At 43.0% G+C, this 20000-nt stretch overlaps 1 protein-coding gene across 1 annotated transcript in view; it reads right to left on the bottom strand.

Annotated features, from left to right (window-relative positions):
- The window catches only part of MTCL1 (microtubule crosslinking factor 1), a 48768-nt gene extending 41053 nt beyond the window's left edge, over positions 1 to 7715 (bottom strand). The window contains 3 exon segments of the mRNA XM_017729441.1: positions 477 to 1802; positions 5579 to 5653; positions 7689 to 7715. Of these exon segments, the coding sequence (XP_017584930.1) occupies positions 477 to 1745 (1269 nt within the window). The 5' untranslated portion in view covers positions 1746 to 1802; positions 5579 to 5653; positions 7689 to 7715.
- Between the last annotated feature and the right edge of the window lie 12285 nt (positions 7716 to 20000).

Raw genomic sequence — 20000 nt, 5'->3', positions numbered from 1 at the left:
GGGAGTGAGCTGTAAGCAGGCTTTTCAAAACACATCACTTAGAAAACTGCATTTGGTTGGGTTCTTTTGGCAAGGCTTTTGAGAACATGCCTGACCCTTTTACAAGAGAGCATAATAAAGACCTCCTCACATTTCTTAGCAAGGCTTCTAATTTACATTCATCAGAATTTTTTGTTTTAATTAATCACCTCTTTCATGGGGAAACACTGCTGTTACCGACAAAAAGAAGACAGATCTCTTTAACACCAACGGATTAGCCTTTTTGCCACGAGGAACCGCCTCTGAATCAAAGGAGTTGTGCAAATAAATAAAAGAAAAAAAACCTATAAAGTGTTTGTTTAACATTACACACTTAATACACTGCGGGTCTGAAATCATAACAAAGCAGCTGTGAGGAAAATTAGCTCTAGGGTAGCAATTGCCAGAAAGAAAGAGAAACAATAAACAGAAAGAAGGCAAATAAAAAGCTGACCTACCTGGAAGTCGGTGATCAATTCCTTCCCCAGGTTACCAATGGGAGAGTCTCGGGACATGGATGTCATTGTGGATAGGAAACTGGAAGACTCTGTGAGATGGGGAAGAGGAGAGAGGTCCTCCATCTGCTCCTTAAGGCCCTCTCCAATGTGATCAACCTTTTCCAGGAAGGTCTGAAGCTCCTTCCGGAAAGCTTTCATCCTGGAGTTGACAGTGTCCAGTAGCTCTGGTTCATGCTTATCTTCTCCCCTTTCCTCTCCACTTCTGAAATCCTGCTCAGTGGACGGGCTGCTGGTTACATGCACCTTTGCATCATAAATCAAGCTGTCTGTATCGGTGATAAGGCGCTCCACAGTCCTTTCAAGTCGCTCAGCCTCACGTTTGATGTTAATTAATGACTCGGTGTCCTCTTTCACTCTCAGGAAGTCGGCAGAGCACAAGTCGCTGACTTCTGATGGCTTCCCACTCCCAAAACCCGAAGTCTTCTCATACACTTCTTCCGAGTCACTCTCGCCCCCAATGGGCCCCTCTCTCTTTGGCTGTGGTGGACGACCATCTTCACTATCGCTCTCTTTTTTCCCAGCGTCACTGTCAGCATCGCTGTCCCTGGGGCTGGAAGTGCGCAGGCCCAGGTGAGAGGCAAGATCATAACGCTGGACGTTGGACATCAGGACCCTGTTCTCATACTGGAGCTTCATCACTTTCCCACTCAGCTCATTGATTTGTGACCTGGCCGACTTCAGCTCCTCTTGCAAGGTCCCACCACCCTTGGATGCTGTGTCATCCAACCAGCCTGGCTCCTGGCCTGGCTCAAACTTGAATTTGTTCAGCTCATTAGTTAGCTGCTTGTTGTGATCCTCGATTTCAGAGATTGACCTCCTCAGCAGCTCTGCTTCCTCTTCCACAAACTGCAGGTGCCTGCGCAGCTCTGTGGCTGACTCCACAGAGTCTCCGTAGGGCGAGGTAGGAATGCTTGAAACGTGGTCCCTGCTGAGACACTCTTTTTCATATTGGCACCTCATATCCTCCATCTCAGCTTTAATCCCCCTGTTCTCCACCTCCAGTTCCACTATTTTTCTGCCCAGTATGTTGGCTTCCTCCTCCACCAACTTCAAACGAAGCTTCAGCTCAGCCTCCCTGGTGCTGGGTGGGCCCCCTGCTTCCCCAGTAGGCAGGGGACTGTCCACGTCTCCATAGACGGACTTGTACTTCTGGAGCTCCTGCTCCAGTTCATCCTTCTCCCTCCCCAGTTTAGCCATCTTCTTACGCATCAGTGCTGCCTCCTCTTTGGCAAACTGGAGCTGGCACTTCAAATCAGCACTGTCCTCCTGCCAGGAATAATCACCCCCCGTCCCAAGATTATATTATAATAGAAGCACAACCAGCAGCTTATTTTCCAAAATCTCCACCTCCCCATCCTCTGAGCTGTATCTGTTAAGTATGCAAACAATACACAGACAGAGCTGCGCAAACCACACAGTTGACACATTTCGTGGCTTGGTCTTGGTTAAATTGGCAAAGCAGCTTGATCAGAGTTAAAGAGGGAGGAAAAAAAAAGTGTGCTTGTGCAAGTGCTCAGTGATGCAAGAGTGCCAGCACAATGTTTTTTCTCAAATGCTGAGCAAATTTTGTGGAAAATAATGACTCAAATGAAAAGGCTCCATGATTTGCTGGCACTTTTTGTTCCATTTACCTTTAATGACTTGTTCCCCTTTAGCATCATGGAACAAAGGCTACTCAGATTAATTTGCTCATCATAATCTCAAATTTTGGGCTCCTTCAGCTAGAACGCACAACAAAGGTGTGCTGAACTGTGTGGTTGCCTTGAAACGTGAAGACTTTAATTATTGTGATCTCACGATGCTATGAAATAGACAGAGTTCCTAACTTGCTTTCCAAATAGGAAACACACTGTTGTCTCTACTGCTGTCATTATTAGGACAGAGCAGATTGTGATCTGTTTCTGGGATGAACAACTGTTCACAAGGGAGATTGGTGAAAACATGTGAAAAAGGGAAGAAAAATTCATTAAACCGTGTTTACATCCAAATCCATCCCATGTGAAAACCTGCATTTTTCAGGAAGTACCAGGGTGTTGAATGACTGTTAGGGGTTTTTTGTGTGTGTTGGGCATTTTAAAGTACTGCATCTCATCTCAGATGAAAACTTCAGTGTGTATTGTGCTGAAATAAGAGACAAGGTTAAGTAAATTCTAAGCCAATGAACAATTTCTTTGCATGAATTGCTTTCATGAATTGTCATGGAGATACAGGCACTTGGCCTCAAAAGAGACACATTTATCAGCATTAGCAGTATAATGGAAGGCAGGCTTTGAAAGATGATCTCTTGAGACAGCAGATTTTATCGTTGTTGGTAGGCCATGTGGACATATGTGCAATTATATATGGAAACTTCATTTTGGTCTCCAGAGCACTCTTATCTTTCAAAAGCACCATTTTGTTATAATTCCTAATAATGGAAGCCAAATTCAGAGGAAAACATGACTGACTTTAATTGTTCACTCAGATCAGGCTGTGAAAACAAAAATTACAAAACTAATTACAGCTCAGCAATCTGAGGAAATGTTTTAATTTCTATAGCACACATCCTGGCACATTGGTCTTCTATGTTACCTAGATTAATTTGCCCCATTCTATTTACATATATACTAATTATGTCTTAATTTAAGCTGTTAATAACTAAACAGACACAAGAGTTATTGGTTGTATACTTCTGAACCGAGTCAGCTTTCTGATTGATGCTGCTTGCTGTACTGTTGTGACTTTAAAATGCTAAATAGAAAAAAAGTTAACTTACATGTTAATAACATGGTAGAGGTAAAAAATATTCAAAGTTTCTGTTAATGTGTGATTTTCATTGATTACCAAGAGTCAAACACAACTGCAATCAGCTCATGGGTTCACTAAAATTTTGGTCATTGTGTTTCTGGCATCAGAAATACAAGTTTTAAATTAATTCAAGCGAGGTGCTTATGACTGATTAGAAGCAGAGCCTCTAGAAGATGGGCTTTCTATCCTCTCTATTGTCTCCTTGCATACACATTCCTCTTTTTCACAATATTTATAAATTGCTTTTCTCTTTATAACTCAAAATTGCAAATTAAGAATCAAAACCTGGCAAAATCCTGTGAAGCCTCTGATGGAGTCACTCTGAATTTTGATTGCTCTGGCTGGATAAGGCTGTATGATTAAAGCATCATCTTTGGCCAGGGCTGTACAACACATTACCTCTGTTTTTCCTATCACAGTGAATCAGTTTATCCCCAGAACTCTAGGTTTTGCTTCTAGGGAAATACAAAGATCACAAGGAAAGTTACAGCCAGACCAGTGCTGCACATCAGAGCTCACGGGTGGGATGATTACTCCTGGTTATTTATTTATCTGTTAATAGCTGATCTGACATTTTCTTTATTCTGTCTTTGCAATCCTGCATTCTTTACCCAACTTCTTGTCTGTCTGTGGCTTCAAGTGCCCAGCCATCAATGGCAGTAGCTGGTGCCTGGCACCTCCCTGGCTGCAGGCAGCTGGAGCGATGCCTGAGGGAAGGGGCAGCCTGCTCCCATCCCTCTGCTCTGCCTGGGAGCACCAGGGCCCCGCTCCCACCCTGGGGTCAGAGGGAGCTTCAGCCAGACGCCCACTGCCTTTCAAACACCAAAAATAACAGTCCCTGAGCCGCACTTGGGACAACACACTCAGCGTTTTGAAGCTTTTGAAGAAAAGGGAAAGGCTTCGATGGGTTTAGGGTCAGGGCCCCAGTGTTTTTGCTCAGCATCACTGCACGACTCAATGCATCTGTGGAGTTAGTGTGCTATTATTGCAGGACAAAACCACTGTTAGCTGCTTTAATGGCATTACTTTATTGCCAGGTTTTGTCTTAGCAATTTTTTTTTTTTTTAAAAAAGGATCAAATGTTTAACTTTTGGTTTTTTGCAAGAGCTGAAACAAGCAAGATTTTTTTTTATTAAACAAACACAATCCTCTTACAAAACAACAGAGCTGATGGATGTTAATCTCGCCTACTAAATATGGATCCCATCTGGAAAGGTGAGAAAGCTCTAGATCTTCCTCGCTTCCCTGCCAGGGAACATCCCATTCCCCTGACAGCTTTTTTTCCAAAGGAAAAGAATGGTCAGGAGAGGTTTATCAGCCAGATCTAAGCATGCCAGAAGGGTGGGACTCCAACCTTCATGCATCTGTCCCTCTGAAACTTTGTGTACAGAAATATCAGTGATTTCTTGATCAGTTGAAACCAAGTAGAATCAGTGAGAGGGTGAGACACCCACACAGGCAAGCAGAGTTTTGACACGTAAGGAAAATGAAAGAGAGGCCAAATCACTGAAATTAAGAATAGTTCATTATTAGTTAAATCATGAATGAAAAGACAGGAGGGGGGAAAAAAAAGAGGGAGAACAACCTTTCCATGTTTTTGGAGGAACAACAGGCTCATATCCCAGGAGCCGAATATGGGCTATGGCCTCCTGACTGTATTAAACATCCAGTATGTGGATGCTTTCCTAAAATGTGTATGTAGGACAGATCATATAGAAAGAAAAGAAGGAACAGCAGTGCAAAAATGTGACAGTCATGGTGCTCAGTCATGGACTTTAAGAGATCATTAAGGATAAATGGGAGTTAATCATTACCAATGGTGATTATTTGCATGCAATTGCACTGTGGCTCTGCAGGGCAATTCAGAAGGATGTTAATGGGTAAAAAAAGCAGAAGGAAAAAACCCGGATCCCTCCCTACAGAGTCTGCTGTCTAATTTAGACAAATGTAGAATGTGGAGATAAAGAAATGAAATGTATAGGAAATAAATTAACTTCATTATGCAATGTAAATGCATAATGGTGTGAGAGATGTGATGAGAATGAAGAGCTGATCAAAAATTCCCCCATATAATATTTCTTTTCTGGCAAGAAGACACAAAGCTAGATAGAGGCCAACACCATCTCCTCTACCACCACCACCAGCTCAAGGGAACTGCCAGGCAGAAAACTGGTAAGCGGTTTTGGGGTTGCAAGTCTGACGACAGGGCAGTACAACCAGCACCCAAGCATCTGGCTGAGTGCCAGCTCTCCTACCTTGCGCTGGAGAACCACTTTTCTTTGTGTTTTGCCTGGTGCCTGGTATTTTCCAAGAAGTTCCGTTTTGCAATTCTGCTGAATAAAAACTTTTTTCTTCAATACTGCAGAGGGGGGTGAGTGCTACTATGAGTTCTGCTTTTACACAACTTCAAGACAATCAGCTTCATGGGTATTATTTACTTGGTGTGCCCTGTGGTGGGTGTGATGTTCCAGCTAATTTTCATGACGAGCTCTCAGTAAGTAAAAACACCAGTCTTGTCACATGCTATACATATCTGTAAGCATGTGGATGCACAGAATCTAAGTTTAAGGCCTTCTCAGTCACAAAACATATAATGGGTGTTTGAACTCATTCTAGGTATTTAGGGTGTCTGTCCCTGAAGAGCAGCATTTTCAACCTCCTGGGCTGTGTGTGTACCAACACTTTCGGGCCATGCCCCAGGACCTGGCATGTCTTTGACCGAGTCAGGCGCTTGCTGTGATGTGCCCTGATCTCAACCAGCAAATACCTCTGAATGGATGCCTGGATTTGGAGACAGCTCTGGGTAATACCCTGGAGTTGGGAGATAGCCAGGACATGTACATACAAGCTGGACCATGTTAGTATATAGGGTTCTTTCTCCGTCTCTTCTACCCTAAAGAATTGGTGAAGAAAACTGAATGGCTCCCTTGCAGAGTGCTGATGCAATGGTTTTCATTTCCAAGCCCAAATCCTTTGCTTGCAAGAGTTACGATGTGTGTGTAGAGGGTAAAGGTTTTTCTCCCCATGTGGCTTCTGGGATCACTTCTCTGTGCTGTAAGTAGTGCTGAGCTCTCACTTGGTTACTCAGTTAATTTTGTGAAGTCGTTTTTAAGGCTTTCCAAGTCAAACTACAGCTGCTCTTGATGCCTGGATTTGGGAGGAGGAAGTAAGCACGAGAATACATTCCCTTTGAACAGCTCTGCGTTTCCAGGAATGAGGAAAGGAAGGACAGTGCTGCCCACAAACCCCTATGGACACAATCATGGCCGCATGTAGCTTCATCTGTAATTTGTGTGTGTGTGGGCATGTGTATATATTTCATCCATATATCTTACATACTTGCAGAAAAATAAACTCTCTGACCTGACTGATGACTTAAATAATTCTCCACAGCAAGTGCCGCATTTTAAGGTATGATTAAGGCATGCTTCTGTCATCTTGGCGAGGACGCTCGGTCTGCTGTGTTCTGGGAAGGCAGGCTGAAGTGCCCTGGCCACCACAATCGCCCAGTATGCCCACTCTGCTGCCTGCCCTACAACCTCAAGTTCAACATATTGTAGTGATTTATTATGGTTTCTGTTACAAATCAATGGATTTTAAGACTAGACAACCCATAGGTCTCGGCTGTGTACACCGAGCCTTCCAAGGGGGCAGCAGGGGAAGTGCATCCCTTCACTAATGAAGGCACAATGTCTCTCTTGGCTCCTTTCCCGGTGAGGTGAAATACTATCCCCATCTCTCTGGCTATAAACAGTAACTGTGTAGGTGCTGGGAAAAGCTTTAACTCCTACAGTCAGCACAAAAAGCAGAGGAAACAGGGCAGACTGCTTTCCTGAGAAGGACTGACCTATGAGATTCCAATAAAATTGGTGTCCAAAGAGAAACTGAGTGGGCATCTTAGGCTCTCTGTTGTACCTCAGCTTTGGGGAACACAAGTTCGTGCAATATCAGGAAAATCAAACCCTGGGCTGCGACACAAGAGCTCGCGAGATGTCGTTGCAGTGTGTGAACTGTATTCCTGCCAAGACACTCATTAGCACAAAGTCTCTGGCACAGTGTATAAATTTAGTTAGTCCCTGAGCTGCGATCCAATTCTTTTGTGAGGCAAGGTGATTTGCTCTTCTTGTAGAAAACCTGCAGCCTGAATCAATGGATACAAGCACAGTGAGCCTGAGAAGCTGCACGTTTTAGAGACTGCACTTGTGTCCTAAATTGCTTCTGCATTATCTCTGGGAGGTCTCAGTAGATTAAGGCCTAATTGCACTCTAGTTAGTATACCCAATGGCCCTGTCAAAACCCATAAAAACAAATTTTGAGTTCTATCATGTGATTTTGCTCAAAGTTGCATGTTCATGGAAACCATACCTGGGTAAATGTCTTTTTTTCTTTGTGGATTTCTCTGCTGCCTCTCCTCTTCAGGGAACTCTGCAACAGAAGCAACACCGAGTTATTGATAAGCTAAACACAAAGACTGCAAGTTTGGCAGGTCTCACCACTATACAATTAATTTAGGAGAAAGAAAGAAAGAATATGTTCCTGTGCAGCTGGGGATTAATTTTTTCATAATAATCCTTAAAAGAACAAGATGATTGGTGCTTGTCAGTGAATCTTTTAATACTCAGAATTTCCCACCAAAGCAAGGAATAAAATTAGTTGAAACTTCACAGAGGGGGAAATATCCCCCCCTTTTTCTTCTGTGGACCACCACAATTTTTGGATAAACTTTCTTTTTGCATGGGGCAATGATTCATGTTTGATTAATCCAGGGCAGAAGTTCAAGTATCTTACAGTCAATGTGAAACACATTGTGGAAACCTCAGAGGAAAGCAACCCCCCAAAAAATAGGCAAGGACAAGCTTGTTTAAGCTATGTGGCATAACACTGTTTGTTAATCTGTGCTAGCAAACATATTCAGGAGCCCAGATAAAGACTAGATAATTCTCCAGGTATTTTTGAATTTACTTCATAAAATCAGATTTGATTGGTTTTGCAAATCTTTATATCCTTTTATAAGCAAATATTTTTAAGATATGGAAATGATGTCATCTTCACTGAGAAACCTCTCAGCACCCAAATGGAAAAGCAGAGTTTTCCTGAGAAGTGAGAGGTGGAGCACCATCAGGACGTTACCAGTGTTTACTTGTGTGTCAGGACTGGTGTCCAAAGTGATGTGAGCTGGGCCTATTTAGAAAAAGCATACATTTGACACTTTTCAGGTTGAGGTATCAGAGGAGATCAAAAGGTATTAGATAAAAAAGAAGCAAGAAGCTGGAAACTTTGGAATTTGAATTCAAAGCAGGCCGTGTTGCTCTGTGTCCAGAGCCTATACTCCCCAGATCACCCTGGTATTCTGGCCTCTTTTATTTACTACTTCTTTTTATATTTGTCCTGTGGGGGACAATTTCCAACTGAGGTAAAGCCTGGACTCTCATGGGTTGCCCACAGTATGCCTCTCCTCTGGTCCATGTGATGGAGCAGTGTCCCTGGATCAGCGCCTGCTCCCATGTCAGATGGGCTAAATCCCAATCTCTGTAACCCACACTAACCCAGCACTGCAACGCATGGGCCCAGCAAAGAGGAAGAGAAAGGAGGGAGAGGCATCCTGTTAATTAGCTAAGTCCAGTTTTGTGCCCAACCATGAGCTGGCAGAAAACGCGATGTGAGCTCAGGGACCAGTGCACACACCCTATACAAATTCAAACCAAAAGCTTCCCCTGGCTTTGTAGTTTCTGCCTGTTCAGCTATGCAGCTACTGCACATTATAATTATTGCACACAAAGACAAATCTCTCCTTCTACTCTTTGTTATACACACATAAGTAGCTAAAACCCATTCATACGCAGCACCATATGCCCAAGACATACTACAGTTTATTTTTGCTAATCTGCTCTCTACTTTAATCCAGTGATTTCCTATAACTAATGAAGCTGAGTAAGAGGAATGTCTTTTTCTGGATACTGAAACAGTTTGATTTTAAAAGACTTTAAACACTAAAGTCATCATATAAAAACCTGTTACACAAGCTTAGGCAGGATAAACAGTTACTGTTTTCTCTCTCTTTTATTTATTTTTTTTTTAATATGGTGTTGTTCTGGAAGCATATATGTAACTGAAAGCAATCAGCAGTCAGCAGCATCACTCCCGGGCATGCAAGAGGGGTCACTATGGTTGAAGAGATATGGGGCATAGCCCTGATCCTCACATTCACTTCTTTTCCATGTGACTTCAAGCAAGAACAGCTTGAGTGAAAGGAGGTTGTCTGGATACTGCATTTAATTTGTAAGATCTTAGAGTCAGGGATGAGGCTATCAGTAGACATCTCAATGCTCAGTTATAGCATGTAGCTACTCATCATGCTAGAAATGAAAAGCCTTGTGCCAAATGCTAAAAACCGCTTGCTCTTACCTATAGGCAGAAAACTACACTTAGACACATGCAGCTTGAGAAGCTAGAGGATATAAACACAGGGACTATGATGTGCAAGACAAAGTAATGAAGACTTTGCTGTGTAATACAAGATAATACTTGGAAAACAAGGGAAAATGAATTAAAATTTAGGTAGATGACATGGATCACAGAGAAACAGGTAGGTAGCCATCCATCTTTGGAAACTGTAAGCTCCCCTCCTCGCTGAAACAATAGATTTCACAGATCCAGACTAACAGGTTTGTAACATACTGCCCTAGATGAGGCCTCATTTTAAGCATTTTCACACTGTCCCATTTGGATTTGCTTAAGAACAACCTTGTAATCAGTGCTCAGGTGGGAGACTGCTTTGTATTTCTGTAAGGCAGAGACTCAACCTTAGGCTGAGTCTGTCCTTGGTGTAAGAAAAAGAAGGGAATATTTACCCTTTGGGACTGCCAGTGGATTACAGGGAGAAACTTCCCTCACAAGTATCAGTGGATGACTTGAACACAAGCATGGCAACAAGGGCCTGCCTGGCCATAACTCCCTAAGCCCTGTATGAAAACAAGGCAAGATCTCCATTTCACCACTGTGGGACCAGGCTGCACGTGTGTATGAAACACCAACCAACACAGCTGCTGTTTTAGCTGGACTAAGGGCAGAGGATGCTGCTGCTAAAAGTAGGTGGAATGTGCTACAAGCTTAAATGATTTAAAATGTAAAATGGTCCAATAAATGAGCATTTCTCTTTGATGTACAGGAGATTGGCATCTGAAGCTGATATGAATCAATGCTAGAAGGAACATTTCTATACTACTTTCTATACTCAAGAGACCAACCAGGGTTGGCTGTCTATCAAAAAGTCTTTCAATAATGGTTAAACAAGATTTTATTAGTCCTTTGGTTAACACAGTCTCTTAAGAAAGTGGTTACTTGTGCAGACATTTCCTACCCTACAGTCTTACTGCAATTTGTTGATGGACCTCTTGGCTACCAAGGAGAGCTAACATATGGGGGCCCAGTGTTTTAAAAGTTAAACTTCCCAAAAGATTATTGGATGTATGGATTACAATATTAACAGCGGGAAGAGACATTATTATTTTCACTTTCCCTAGAAGCCTAGCACGGACAGGAAGAGGTAATTTGCATCTTCTGGTGAATTCCATGTTTAACAGGTGGAAGAAGAATCCTGCAAACTGAGCACTGAAAGCAAGACTACCCACGGGGGAAACAGCAAGCAGGAGTCAATACACTGGAATTAGAGGTTGAGCAAAAAATGGAAATAAAATTTGAGTTAAGAGCAATTGTACATGTAAACACATGATGGGCCCCAAGTTCTCATACTGAAGCAAGTGCCGAGTAGGATGAGAATAGAGATGTGAACAGGCATTGGTAGAGAAGGATTTGGAAAATGAGAAAACCAAGAGTCCCTAAGAGCTGACATCTTGTCACTTTATTCACTGCTGCTTAGAGGAGCAAGTAATTTGGGTGGCAGTCTGGCAAGCGTGGGCTTGCTATCATATGTGCATCAAACTGAACCTGCAAAATCCAGTAGCCAGTCACTGAAGTGACAACGTCTGCAACTCAAAAACAGAGAGGCTGGATTGGAAAGTCCAGCCCTGAGGGCAGTTTCTATTACTGTGATGTGTGAGGAATTATGCACCAGCATCACTGGTGCTTATGAGCTGTATAAATAATGTTCTGTGTCAATGATGGCTTGCTACCGATTGCTTTGAAATGGATAATCACAATTTTCATTTGCATTCATTAGAAGATACTGCCTGTGAGGGATCTGACAGTATTTAAAAAAAATATGCACAAGTAACCAAATCCACTTACTCCAAATCCAGCAGTAGGTGAAGCAGACCACTTGCAGATTACTGCAAGGCTAACAGCTTCAGAGCTGCACACTGGCATTTCATAACAAGAGCTAAATTCTTGTTAGCTGTTGGGCCCTCTCATGTTCAAGAATGAACAAACCATCCAGAGAGACATGATCTCTGCCCCACAGAATGTGACTCATTAAGAGATCTTGCCAATGGACCAACTTTTTAATAGCACTCTCCAAGACACACCAGTGATTTAAACGAAGGTAATTCTGCTTGGCATCTATGTGAATCAGAAGAAAACCAGATCGTCATGTTAACAGATGGTCAGAAGGTGGATTTATCCCCAAGAGATGTAAACCAGTGTTCATTAACTGCACCACTAATCACTGCTCAGGAACACTTCACTGCACATGTTTTCCAGGCACTGTGCAGGACTGCATAGGAAGATTCTGTCAGGAGATAAAAAAAGACAGGGATCTCCACGCTCCTTCTCCAGCAAACCCCATCCACACAAATGCAGCTCTGCTGGTCACTGCAGGCTGTTTCCCTCTTAGCTTTTTGCAGCTTTGGATTTGCTAGACCCTGACATTGAAGACGTGCATGGTTCTGCTTCATCTCACTGCTTTAGAGCTATCCCTGTTTGTCCAGTCTTGTACATAAAGAAAAAACCCTTTGTGCAGAGCTCTGGCACTCTTAAATCAGTGATGAGTAAACACTTCTAAGAAGAAAAGAACATGACCCAGATGATGACCAGGACTTGTTTCTTTAGGAGGGGCAGATTTCAGCTATCACACTGCACCGTCCTGTACTGTTACCTGTCCACTTGGGGAAAGGAAGCATTTCCCATTTCTGTAGCAACATCCCTTATTTAAGGTAGAACAGGGTGGCTTTCCATTCTTTCTTGAGGCCTGAAGTGTCTCTAAATCCCAAGTATTCGACCGAAGTTTTGCTTTGCTGCTATCCCATGCTTCTGCATTACAACGGCTGTGCAGTGAAAGCACAGTGGCAGCCTTTTCATTGGGAACTCTTGTACATATCTACAGGATGGTTAACGGAACTGGAAAGTACAATGAAATTCTAATTGCTTTTCAATTGCTGTAGGCCCTTGAAAAAGATATCTCACCAAGCCCTGATAAAGCTGTGCTTGACGCAAGTGATCTATATCTCCATTCATTCCCATGTGTGTTTCATTTACTAGAAACCTCTAAATACGGTGATATTCATCATTCACATGACCTAGTAAAGCAAGCTATGTCTGAAATATCATAAGCATTGCAGTTCAGGATAAAAGGCATCCCTTGAGTAAAAGAGTAGAAAAGCACACTAGCTTTCAGCACCAGCTTAAATTTCCCTAACGCTGCATTACTCCATTGTCCTAAGCTTATGAATAGGGGCTTTGGAGGAGCCTCTTTCTTTTGCCTCTTACTACGGACACACAGCACTGTCTGTCTCATGCGGCTTCCTGGTGCCCTTCACATGCACTCTGTGATATTAGCTGCCTTGGTGTTTACAAATAATGTGGTGTGACAGGTCTGGGAGCGTGCTGGGGAGGGAAGCAGCAGGTTTGCACCTGCTCTCTGAAACCCTGGAAGGTTAGACAGCAGCTCTCAGGAGGATGGGAGACAGCTGGGCTGCCTCTGTGTTCAGCTCACAACACACCATTTCATTTAATATTTGGTCAGTGGAGGCTGATGTGGGGACCAGAAACCAATATAATAATTCTTATTAATATAATAATTACTAAATAATTATTAAAACAATTGGTAAAGGATATAGCCCAGTAATATAATAATTGTTATCAATATAATAAAATAAATCCTTCAATAGACAGCTGAGATCCTAACCACTAATGTGTATCTCTGTCCTACATAGTTCTTCTGCCCAAACACTTCCTAATAACTTGTTAAATTCATTAAAATATATTTTAAAAATCCCTCTCTGTCCCATTTTGTTAAGATATAAAATATCCCAATTGCACTACATTTTTCACAATACATAAAGAAAATTATAACACACTGAGACCAGACTTCTCTTTTTCATGGGGGGTCCTTTTTCAGGTGAAGGAAACTAGCAGGAAGCCAGGCAGATGATTGCTGTGCTGCCTTTTTCCCCTCCTGCTACACTAGTAGAGTGACACTGATGTGCCAGGAGCAAACATCCCTCCAAGCCTTGTCATTTTTCCACTTGTGCAGCTATTAAATGTGAGTTCTGCACGCTGCGCCCGTTCCTTAACCCCACATCATGGACACATGTGCTAAACCTCCGCCCGGGCACCACCTGAGCCTGAGGAGGAAACCACTGCCGCCACATCCCTCACAATTCCACCAGGCAGGAGTGGCATCCATGCCAACCGCAGCAGTGCGTTGCTGCCAGGCCTCTGCTGCTCCATCTCCCACCCTATTATGCCTGTAATGCCCATGGTAACCATTGCTAGGACCACCAGCCCCCTGCTCCCCACTGGCACAGGAGGCAGGAGCAGCACCCCAAATTCCTACACATCAGCTAAGCTGTAGTGACCGAGCACCAGCCCGCAAAAGGGAGCCATGTCAGTCTGCACCCCTTTGGGAAAGAACTTGTGGAAGAGTCAGGCTTAATCCGAGTGGTATGTGCTGTGCTGACACTGCCTGAGCCCTCTAATTACCTCGTTAGTGTAATCCTGTAGCAGACAGCCCGTGAAAAATGTGCTGGGCACTATGTACACACAGAAGCAGACCTGTCCTGAAACAGCTTGGCAACAGGAACAGTGCTCATCGTCAGCCACGAAACCCTACGGAATGACACACGCGTGGTGCTCATAGCCCAGGCAACGCTTCAGCATGCCCAGAGGGAAACGGTGTCGCTCACAGTGAGGGCAGGCACCCAGCCAGCCCCTTGGCCAGCAGTGCCAGTGCGGGCTCCCTTCTCCACCTCTCTGGACCAAACAGGGGTTGCAAAACTCCCTGAGAAGATGAAACAACTTGTTCAACTTTTTTTAAGTCTTTTTCTTCTCTCTTGTGATGACTCTTACTGTGGCAGCCCGGGCAAAACAGACAACCGGTAGAAAAAGCAGTCCATGACATACCTGCCCTGCCATCCACCATCCACCTCGCACTGCTTGGCATCAGCGGCATCACCCAGTGCTAAATGCAAACTGCCTGAAAACAGAGGCCGACTGCCCTTCCCTCCTCTTCTCCATGAAAAAATGCTTCCCCAGAATGCTTTACTGAATGGCACTGCAGGCCAGATAGTGCTCAGAGAGGGGACTGGGAGTTTGTGTTCCCAAAGGAAGACTTTATTGCTGATCACTGCACACCCAGCCTGGCATTTCCTGTAGCACAGCCAATCTATTACAAGCATAAAGGTTGGGGATTTTTTCCAGAAGAAGAGTAAGTAAGCAGTATATACACAGGGAATAGCCACCTGCTGTCCAATTGCAGAGGTAGAGCCTGCTAATTTTCTGCCACCAAGACCTTTTAGAAAGTAATACTACATAGCTGGCAGTCCCATTATCAGGACAGGCTTCAGAGGACTGGAGGAACAAACTGGAGAGTTTGACAGTGATGGGACAAAGCAGAGTTCAACATGATTTGGACAGCGCTGATAAAGGAGAGGAGAGGAGCTGAGCAAAGCTCCAAGCCCATACTAGGTCAGGAGGTTACTGCAACTGTTTACAAAACTGGCAGATGGAGTAAGCACACAGCTCTGCAATCTCTGTAGTGTTCAAGGTATGGGCGTAAACAGCAAATATCATAGAATCTAGAAAAAAGAACAGTTTTGGAAGTTTTTTTTCAGAGAAAGATATTCAGAACTGCACAACATCTGTGCTTTCCACACGAATAGATCAACAGCCACAGGATTGTTCTTTACATTGGGGATGGAAAGGAAAACTTTCCTTGAGCAGGCAACTACAAGTACAAGACTATTCAATCTCTCCTGTATTAGAGCAACCTGCTGTTTCTATAAAGAATTAAATGAAATTCTAAAGAAGCAGAGAGATTAAAGGCCAACTGCAATGATCCCCAACAAACATGTCCCAGATAGTATTTGTAATCCTTGGCTGCCCATCTATCATTTCACAATTTTAAGGACATTGCACTCTGAAAAAAGGGGTCATAAAAATAGAGCAAAATGACAGCAAATTCACTCTTGAAGAGCTGGTGACATTTTTGAACCTTGGATAGCTGCTACCTGTGACGCACTTTCCTATACATCATTCAGTGCACACAGCCGTTTACTGCCAGGTAATGGGTCACCCCCAAGACATTCGTATTCAGCAAGCCATAGGAGTCACAGTTCAAGCACAAATAAACTTAGTGCTGCTACAATGAACAGAGTCATCAATTATAGGGATGAAATTCAAGCCAGAGTGTAGCACTTGTAATTAGGAAACAGCAAAGCCAGGGCAGGCACAAGTGACAAGAAGGGGACAGAGTTCCTCCAAGCATGTCAGTGCAATGTCCACCCACCCTCCCAGCATATTCTGTGAAGAAAGAGTTGCCCTCATGGGAGAAGAGTGCTAGGCTACCAAACTGCAGCTGGGAATAGACAGGAGGGAAAGAAATTGTTAGGAGAGTGTATAATTGCAAAATCTGCATTTCCTTAGTAAAACCAGTCTACAGAGGTCTGTCAGCAGCAACCCTGTAAATATAAAATGAAAAACACTAAATGATGGATATAGCTTCACAAAAATGTGCTTAGAAAGGAGTATGACGAGTCCAAATGGGAACACAGTGCTTTAGATGCAAAAATTAAAAATGCACAGAAAAGTTATAAACATTCTATAAATGCTAACAGCAAAACAATTCAGTATGAAGCATGTTTCTGAGGAGACTCCAACCTGGACAGGTGTTTGGTTATTCTTGACTATTTTGCCTGTTCCTGGGGCTGGACTGAGATTAAAAGGAATCCCTTCTGATTGCCTGTGGGGAGCTGGGGTGGCTCTGTTAGTGTGCAGGGGCTGCACTCTCTCATGCTACTGCTGCTTTGAAGCCTAAAATGAGCTGCCTCAAGCTGCTTGCTGGGATTCATGGTCTCTGCCTCTGGATACAGTGAGGACAAAAGCACAAAAATAGACAAACTGTGCATTACTGAGTCTTATGTGGGGAAGGGAGGCTTGGAAGAGAGTCTCAAAGGTCTCAAACCTCTGAGAATGGCTCCTAGAGAGATGGGTAAAAGCAGGGGTTGAGATAATGCTTTTTGGTCTGCTCCATAGCTCCTGGGAAGGACAGACAGCTTTCCACACCTTGACATGGGAGCTGACTGCCCTGAGCCTCTCCATTGCGCTGCCTCAGTGCATCAAAGAGCTGGTTTCTGGGGAGGCAATGGTGCTCAGCATCTGCCCAAAGGAGGAATTCACGGCTTCAATTTGTTGTATTCATCCCTCTCTAAATGCATCCTATTTGGGGTCTAAGTCCTGTACTTAGTTTTCATACAGATTTGTTATGAAGGACAATGTTTTATCTGATTTCTTTTTCAATGCAGAATAGAAGGAAAAAGAAGATGACCCATTTATATTTATATTTATATTTATATTCCCTTAAATCAGGAAAATAGTTATTTTCCAGACTTATCTGAGAACTTATCCCACTGTTCTCCTTTCTGCTTTTCTTGCTAATATCAAAACAAACAAGCCTAAAATAGTAACATGGATGCACTTTAAAGAAAACCCAACCAACCAAACAAAACAATAACCATTCCATACCACATTTGCATGCTCTTATGTCGGGTGAGCTGCAGTCACACAGCCAGGGCTGGTTTCAGGAGCTGCTTCTGGATAAGAAGCCTTCTATGCTCCAGAAACTGGAGGATCCACCAGAGCAGTGCAAGGTCACCACAGCCATGACCAGTCCCAAGACAAGGCAGTGAGCGGGAAGGGACCATGTCTGCACTGTGAGGCAGCTTGGGAAACTTGTGCCATCCCTCTTCTTTTGAGGGAATGAATCTGTAAAGTGAGTCACTTTGCACATGGTGTTTTTAGTATGAAATTATTATGGTAACAAATGAAGACTGACAGCTAATGGGTCCATTCTCAAAAAAAGAATAAAATATGAAAAAGCTGAGCAGTACTGTTGACTTCACCAGTCCCTGAAAAATTATGTCAGTCACTGTGTCCTTGGTTGTAACCATGCACCAAAACACATGGGAAGAGCTTATGGATCCCTTTGCAGATCTTGCTGTTCTTGCTGCCTAGTAAAGGAGGTCTCTGAAGATGATTTGCAAATCATCTTCTGAAAAGCCATTTTTAGACAGTAACTCCAAAGACCTTCTGATCTCTGTGCACTTCTCATGCTGAAGTGCATCAGAGCAGGAACATCCTGATGTGCTTTGTATTTGATTTGCCTACTCCTAAGAACCTCTTCATATGTGGAAAGCTTTGCAAAGCACTCAGGTAGAGCAAAGCAGCAATGGCTTGCTCCTGCTGATGACTGCAGCCTGGGAATATGATCAGGGGAAGTACCATTTTTTATGCTTCTTGACTAAAACGTAAAGCAGGCACTTTGATTTTCTTCCTATAAATCATCATATGAAGTACAGGGATTTTACCATATACAAATGGCTAAATACCAGACACCATAGTGGAATAAAATTCTGTGTCGAAATCATACCCATCTCCACTTTTTTAATGCCTTTAAAAAAAAAAGTCTCACACTTCCACTAACTTCGTTGAGGCTTGGACTAAGGCTTCAGGCGGCGTAAGGCTGTCATTGTCTCCACTGAAACAGGAATTGTAGGAGACTGGACATCATTCAGGGGTTGCTGCAGAGAGGTATCTAATTAGACACAATTGCTGTTGTTCTGCTGTGATTAAAAGTAAGGCAGCAGGGATGCCTGATGAAAGGAGGCGGTCAGGTCATGTCCTGAAGCCATACCTAGGTCTGACAGGCGAGGACACAAATCTAAGATTATTCTACAAAGCCAGAAGAAAAAGCAAGCACAGATTTGGTAAGGGACTTGATAAACCTCCACCTCTTTTCTCTGGCTACCAAAGCAAAACAAAAAGGGGAAAGAAGAACTTCAAACCATGTAGCTAAATATTCCTTCTCTACCACTGCTCAATGCAAGAATTCACAAAAAGCTTTTACTCTCGCAGGAGTAACAAAATGGAAATGTCTGGGCTGGATCAGTGGAAGAGCTTTTGAACTGAAACATGGTAACTAATAGAATAGGCTTTATACCAGCCTGGGTGCAGAAGATTAATGACTACGAATAATATGTATGCATTAGAGTGAATAATGACAGCCCTGAGGAAGGACTGGCAGAGACCTACAATTTTTTTTAGACCATTATTTCTCAGATGACAGAAACTATTACAATGAGGAAATTCATCCACTTTTCATTTTTCTAATTAAAACACGAAAACTGTTTCTCTCTACCACTTAATTCATTGCTGGCTCTTTCTTTCTTGGCCACCTGGAAAAAGCATCTCTTCACAGGTAAGCTTTTTCTTAGCTGAGGGCCCACCCTATCTCAAAGGGTACTGCAGTGTCAGTGCTTAAAGTGAGGGCATAAATAGCTGCGTTAAAGATTCCCACAGCAAAAGAACTGCATAATTGGAATTCTTGGTGGTCCTAAAGCAGACATGCTAAGGTTGCTACCTGAATACATGCTCTGCCCACTGACCAAGAAATAAGGGGAATAAAACTGCTTATGGGACTGATCTTCCCATGTGTCTGCTTATTAACAGTGCAAATTTTACATGATTATAGGTTTTATGGAGGATTTCGATAAAATGTGCACTTCTGTTCTGCTCTTAGAAATCTCAGTGTGGTGATTTTTTGCTTGTTTGAGAAACCTGAAATCCCCAGATCCTTTAGTAAGCTCTTTTCTAAGATCCTGCCAGTCTTGACACCTTAAATATTGGGAGGGACAGAGCAAGTAAAACCACAGGCAATTAGCAGCTGGTTTCAACCAAGGAATCACTTTCAACACTTACTTTTCCTTCCCTCACTGCCCTACCTTGCCAGGCTCCCAAGAGCCCTGAAGGAAGCTCTGAGATAAACAGAAATGGAGAAGCACCCACTTTTTCTCCCTGTAAATCTCTAAAGTGTGTCAAAGCTCAGGTCTCTCTCTCCGGGCACTGATTCTCCCCCATCTTTGGCAGTGTTTTGCCTCTAAATGCAAAGCAGGAGGTAGAGTACTCTTATCCTGAGGGGGACATTGGACTTTGCTTATTGGGATCAGCAAGTGAGAAATGGAAGCCCTCAGAGATCCACAGTGCCTCTTTGAAAAAGAGAAAAAAAAACCCAAACAAACACAAAAAAGAAAAATAAAAAGAAAATTTTAAAAAATGGAGAAAAGAAAAAATAGAAAAAGGTAGGAAATAAATCAGGTAAAAGTTTGCAGCATACACAAAAACACCATGAAAAAGTATTGACTGTTCAACACTTGCACATCTTCAAATTCACTAAAGGGACATGAAGTTATTACAAAAAAATGGTTCTCAGACAGGCACACAGCTCTT

Source organism: Corvus brachyrhynchos, unplaced genomic scaffold, assembly GCF_000691975.1.
Source record: "Corvus brachyrhynchos isolate BGI_N302 unplaced genomic scaffold, ASM69197v1 scaffold331, whole genome shotgun sequence".
In the NCBI taxonomy this organism is placed as follows: Eukaryota; Metazoa; Chordata; class Aves; order Passeriformes; family Corvidae; genus Corvus; species Corvus brachyrhynchos.
This window is presented reverse-complemented; position numbering and strand designations above follow the sequence as displayed.